Genomic DNA, 5,901 nt, shown 5'->3' on the forward strand with positions numbered 1-5,901 from the left:
GCAGCCTCGCACCGAGGACCTATCCACAACATCATTTACCCAGAATGCTTTGTGTGAAAATAAAATGGCCCCGACCATATAATATGTTTTTTAACTTTTAGTTTAAAAATTATAAAAATTAAACAGCCTACAGTATTTTTACAGTCTTTATTTTACAGTTAAAATACACGTTTATCAAATAAAGTCTAAGGTTACAACTAGTCGGGGATCCCTTTAAAGTGTCCGTGACATGCATATTCTTCAAATACAAAAAAGTCAAAGAAAAAATCTTTACATTTAAGAAAGCTGGAATAACACACACGATTTAACTCATTTTGTCCCATAACTGACATATTTTCTTTTAAACTTGGCTCAGACAATGTGAAACATGAAGTGACATCAAAGAGGAACTCTTTAACAAGGAAAACTCTGGTCTTTGTTTATTGAAACAATATTATTTGAACTCTGACTCTTCTTCATCTCTGATAGTGACTCAAAATAATCTTAAGTAACATCAGATTCTTCTCTACAGTCTGGGTTGTTGGCTGTTGGAGCAACGCTCTGTTCACATGCAGACATTCCCCTTTGACATCACTTCCTGTTGCTTCACATGCAAATATCTCAACAACTGTTCATCTCAGCAACATTGAATTTATTTTACAATATTTTATCAGTGTCCTCTTTCTAAAAATACATTCATATGTATTACAAAGATTCGACACCACAGGCACTTTAAAGGACGAGCAGCTGAGAAGCTCAGGTTCCCGATGGTTTGTGACGACATCAGAAGTTCCTCAAAGGAAAGCATATCGGCTGCTGGTTTTCAAAGTTTTAATCAAAGTTTGATCGAACTTTTAAAAGTATCTGATATCATGAGATGCCAATAATTTCCAGCTACTACCACACCATGTTTGAACTGAATCTGTCAAACAACTAAAACCACACTCTAACACATTTTAGTTTAAAACTTAGGGTTAAAAAAAGCAGATTTCCATAAAGGTTACTCAACTACGGAACAGATCTTTTATCTTTGGCTAATTTGGGAAAAGTATGTCGAACCGAACAAGCCACTCTACCATACTTTAGTGTGGGCAATCATGAAACATAGGCTGAGGTTCACCAAAGAGTCCATGACCATCATCATGATTCCTTCCTAATGCAGACCTAGAGGAAGAAACTGAAATGGTTTTATCACGTAGAGAGGGCCAGGGGAGCTCTGTCAAACTTGATTTAAAAACTAAAAACACCATCCTGGTGAGGATCAGCCAACATGAGAGGGGGGTCTCTGCAGTCACTGAGTGTGAGTTTCTTGTTGTATGTGAGGAGTTTGTCCAAGACATGATTGGTCTGTTTGACTTTTATGGTTGTAATTTGTTAAAGACAGGATTGGTTGTATTGACTACTTTGGTTGGGGTTCGAAGAACGCTGGGCAGCTGGGGGAAGTGTAACACCGTCGAGACATCCAGAAAGCACCTTTATTTTTAAACAGAAATATTAGTTTTAGTCATCTTGCGAGACATGAAGGTGCTAATCGCACAAAATCTGAAGTCAATAAATTCTATTTCACAATGTTCAAAATAATTTTACTAATAAATTACTTCCTTGTTTAACTTGCTCACAAGACAAGCCAATCTGACAAATCACAGTTAGAACAAACTCTGCCCACACCAAAGAACTCCACCAATCGCTGTTAGGATAAACTCCGCCCACGCAGACCAGAAACTCACCCTACTACACCACAGAGGCGTGTCTAGAGTTTTTCTTTTTTTTCCTTTTTTTTAGGGGGGGGCGCAGGCAAGGGCACAGACTTTAGAAGGTGGCACTGTAAAATTGCTATTTGATCTAAATTCCCTGCAGTCTTGTTGCAATGAAAAGTATGCCAAAATTTGAACAATAATAACATTGGTTTATCATTATATAACACATGGATATGTTTCGCAAGCGTGAACTACACAAATTAAAAAATCAGGGACATCCAGAACAAAAATAGAAATTTGGATACATCGCAATCTCACCAAAGGCAGTCTGCCTGTGCTTTCAGTGTTATTTAATTGCATTAAAGTAGAATTACAAGAATTTCTGCAAATTATTTACAATATTCAAGGATTGTGACCGCTGTGTATGTTTTTACGCTAACAAAGTGATTGACAGCTCTAGTGAGGGTGGCCATGTCCCTGCTTGGCCAAGGTGGAGGTTGCTGGTGAGTGATTGTTGTACTGCCCCCACATTAATAGGCTGAGGCAGGAGTGTCCAACCCTGGTCCTCAAAGGCCATGTTTCCCTGCTCCAACAACACACCTAATTCAGTGATGGAATTACCTATTTAAATTCTGCAGTAACCTGTGTTAGACCTGATTAACCTCTAAAACATGTATATTAGTACTCTGCAAGAACCAGGACTGGACACCACTGGGCTAAGGCACTAATGATGATTTGTTGAAGTGACAAACTTCAACATTTTGTGCTTTTATGGTCAGTTGGCTGTGGCAGCCATCTTGAAGTGGATCGACTCTAATCAGTTGTAGACATACATTTAAGGATTACTTAGTGGTTCATGAGATATTTTGGTAATAGTCAGGCAAATACCAACAAACACAATGATAGAGGCAAACAATATATTTCACCGTCACCTTTCCTTGGCAAGCAATGAAATAACTTGAAAAAACTAAAAATGCATGGAAGCTATGTTTGTCAGGATTCACCTGGACTTCAGTAAGAATTCAGAACCACATCACCGTATTAATCTTGACATCTCTGCAGGTAAAACTGAGGTGTCAGAAGGGAATTCCAGACTCGCTCCGAGCAAAGTGCTGGCCACTGCTGTGTGGAGCCAACGACCGGATGAGACAAAACAAAAACCTCTATGAGGCAAGAACCCTCAAACTCTCAACCCTGTCCACAGGATTCCTATTTCCCTACTATATAAATTGTTACTGTGTACTAATTACTAACATTTATTTTAGTCTTTAGATTCACAACCAGGTCTTCAGAGCTGGGTGGATATAATTGAGCGAGATCTGGACCGACAGTTCCCCTTCCATGAAATGTTCCTGTCCAAAGACGGACACGGGTAGGCAAGGTTTCTGCAGCTGCTTTATTCTACCTCTACAGGTAGACTATTTTCAGTCCTCGTCTTTTTTCCCCTCTCTTTGAAGGCTGCTTCTCTGTGAAAATATCTTTGTAGACTTTAAATAGTCTCCTGATCTGTGCGTTCTTGTGTGATTAATTACTGTGGTATGTGTGTGTGTGTGTGTGCAGACAGCGGGGTTTGTTCCGGGTGTTGAAAGCCTACACTCAGTTCCAGCCAGAGGAGGGTTACTGTCAGGCCCAGGGCCCGGTGGCTGCCGTGCTTCTCATGAACATGCCTGCTGAGGTAGGTTGCTGAGGTTGCTCTGGTAATTAACAGCTATGGTTGTTAAAGTGTAGATATTTTTATTACATCCTTGGTTTTAATAGATCAAGAACAAGAATGAAGGGTGAAATTTAGTCCTGAAATGGTTTACAGTAGGATGCTTACATAAAAAATGTATACCCACAAATTAAAATACGACTACCACAGAGAAAAATATGAAGATGGCCATTCAGTGGCCTTATTTTCACAGATTTTTTTTACAGTTTTGAATACTTGTGTATTGCTATTTATATTAGATACAATGCAAACAATATGAACAATACAACATAAATGACACAAAGTGATACAATACAAACAATATATGATGCAATACCAATAATATGATAAAACATAATATGATGCAACACGAAAGATACAACATTGTACAACATAAGCAATGCAATATGATACAACATAGTATGTACAACATGGTACAATATGAATATGAGAAAATACAACACTAACAATACAACATAATACAATATGAAAAGATACAACACCAACAATACAACATAATATGAAAGATACAAGAAGATTCGACACTAACAATACAACATAATACCATACGAACGATACAAGATACAACACGGTACAATATGAAAGATACAAGAAGATACAACACTAACAATACAACATAATACCATACGAACGATACAAGATACAACACTAACAACACAACATGGTACAATATGAACAATACAAGATACAACACGGTACAATATGAAAGATACAAGAAGATACAACACTAACAATACAACATAATACCATACGAACGATACAAGATACAACACGGTACAATATGAAAGATACAAGAAGATACAACACTAACAATACAAMGTGGTACAATACGAACGACAAGATACAACACTAACAATACAACATAAAAACACTAACAATATAACATGGTACAATACGAGAATATACAAAGGATACAATATGATAGGAACTGTACAATATGATACAATACTAACAATACAATAAACAATACAAAATGATACAATATGATATAACACTAATTCACGCTGCACAATAAAATACAAAACTAATTGGTAAAATATATATGATACAAGCTACGTTATTTTCCACTTGTAGCAACATGTTTGTACAAAATATTGTTCAAGACAGTGTGATGCTTGGACTTTTTCTGTGTAGAAACATAGTCATACTTTGCTGACATCCTGTACCTGATGATGCTCTTCAGCACAACTTGATAAAAGAAAAACTCTATTTTATGATTATCTGTATTGTTAAATTCTGCTGTCTCATAGCTTACACACATTTTCAGGCCTGTAATGAGTTTGTTTGATATATTGAATCTTGTTTACAGGAAGCATTCTGGTGTTTAGTTCAGATCAGTGAGCAGTACCTGCCTGGATACTACAGCCCTTCGCTGGTGAGCACACAACCCTTTCACACACAAAAAATAAGTTTACATGCATGCTGGTAAATTTAGTCTGGAGGGGTTGGTTTTGTTTGTGGTCAACTATGGCTATAAACAAAAGAGACCTGTGGTTTCAGTGTGTGCAGATTGTCTTTCTGAGCCTGCAGCTTGTGTGTGTCATGTTCTGTTGAGTGTAGGAGGGAGTCCTGTTCGATGCAACCATCCTGGCCTGGGTTCTGAAAAAGACATGTCCAGCTGCACACAAACATCTGCAGCAGCACGGCGTGGAGCCTCTCATGTTCGCCACCGACTGGCTGATGTGTCTATTCACGCGTCACCTGCCCTTCAACACACTTATACGAGTCTGGGACCTCTTTTTTTGCTATGGTGCGTCTGTTTTTTTTTTAAGTCAAAGGTGAAGTAAAACAGAGGAGACAGTCATATCTACAGTCGTTCTGCTCAGCTCTGTTCTTGTGTGAAACAGTTTCATGGTTTCCTGCTCCTCTCTGTTGCACAGGTGTGCGGGTGCTGCTTCAGGTGGCGGTGGTGCTCGTCCGTCGGGTCCTGGGTCGGGCCGAGCAAAGGAAAGAGTGTGTGGGACAGATGGAGACTTTGGAGAAGCTGAGGGGGGTAAAAGCCCAGGTCCAGGATGAAGAGGACGCTTTCATAGATGAGGTGAATTTGACAAGAACACATAAAAAAAAATCTAGAAGAAAACTCATACTCAAGACATAAATATTAAAGAAATATATAACATAAATCACATTTTTAATCAACATCTCAATATTTTCACAACATATCTAGTATAGTTTAGGTAAAACAAAGCAACATTTCAGTGACAGCTGAACTCAACTCAGAGAAACATTTAAAGAACTACATGAATGAATCAACACGTAAACATAGAGAAACTTTTTTATACAATAAATCCAAAGAATAAAAAGATAAACTTGTTTTAATTTTAAAAATAAGTTTAACTACCGTAATTATCCTTTGGGAATCAATTAAATATATTTCTGTTACCATACTTCCATAAAAATACTTAAATTCACTTTTATCTCATGACTTTATATTTCTAAACAGGTGGATGTTTTGTTTTAAATAATATTTTCAATAATGAACAATTAAAGAACATTTTCAGGCCAATTTTCATT

The 5,901-nt window shown here is 37.5% G+C and overlaps 1 protein-coding gene across 1 annotated transcript in view; it reads left to right on the forward strand.

Moving 5' to 3' along the window:
• tbc1d10c (TBC1 domain family, member 10C) overlaps nucleotides 1–5,901 on the forward strand; it is a 10,314-nt gene that overhangs the window by 1,067 nt on the left and 3,346 nt on the right. Inside the window, exons 2-7 of the mRNA XM_014003147.1 lie at nucleotides 2,739–2,846; nucleotides 2,942–3,048; nucleotides 3,237–3,351; nucleotides 4,697–4,762; nucleotides 4,948–5,137; nucleotides 5,268–5,425. Of these exons, the coding sequence (XP_013858601.1) occupies nucleotides 2,739–2,846; nucleotides 2,942–3,048; nucleotides 3,237–3,351; nucleotides 4,697–4,762; nucleotides 4,948–5,137; nucleotides 5,268–5,425 (744 nt within the window). The remainder of the gene's footprint in view (nucleotides 1–2,738; nucleotides 2,847–2,941; nucleotides 3,049–3,236; nucleotides 3,352–4,696; nucleotides 4,763–4,947; nucleotides 5,138–5,267; nucleotides 5,426–5,901) is intronic.

This window comes from Austrofundulus limnaeus, unplaced genomic scaffold, assembly GCF_001266775.1.
Source record: "Austrofundulus limnaeus strain Quisiro unplaced genomic scaffold, Austrofundulus_limnaeus-1.0 Scaffold1, whole genome shotgun sequence".
Classification (NCBI taxonomy): Eukaryota; Metazoa; Chordata; class Actinopteri; order Cyprinodontiformes; family Rivulidae; genus Austrofundulus; species Austrofundulus limnaeus.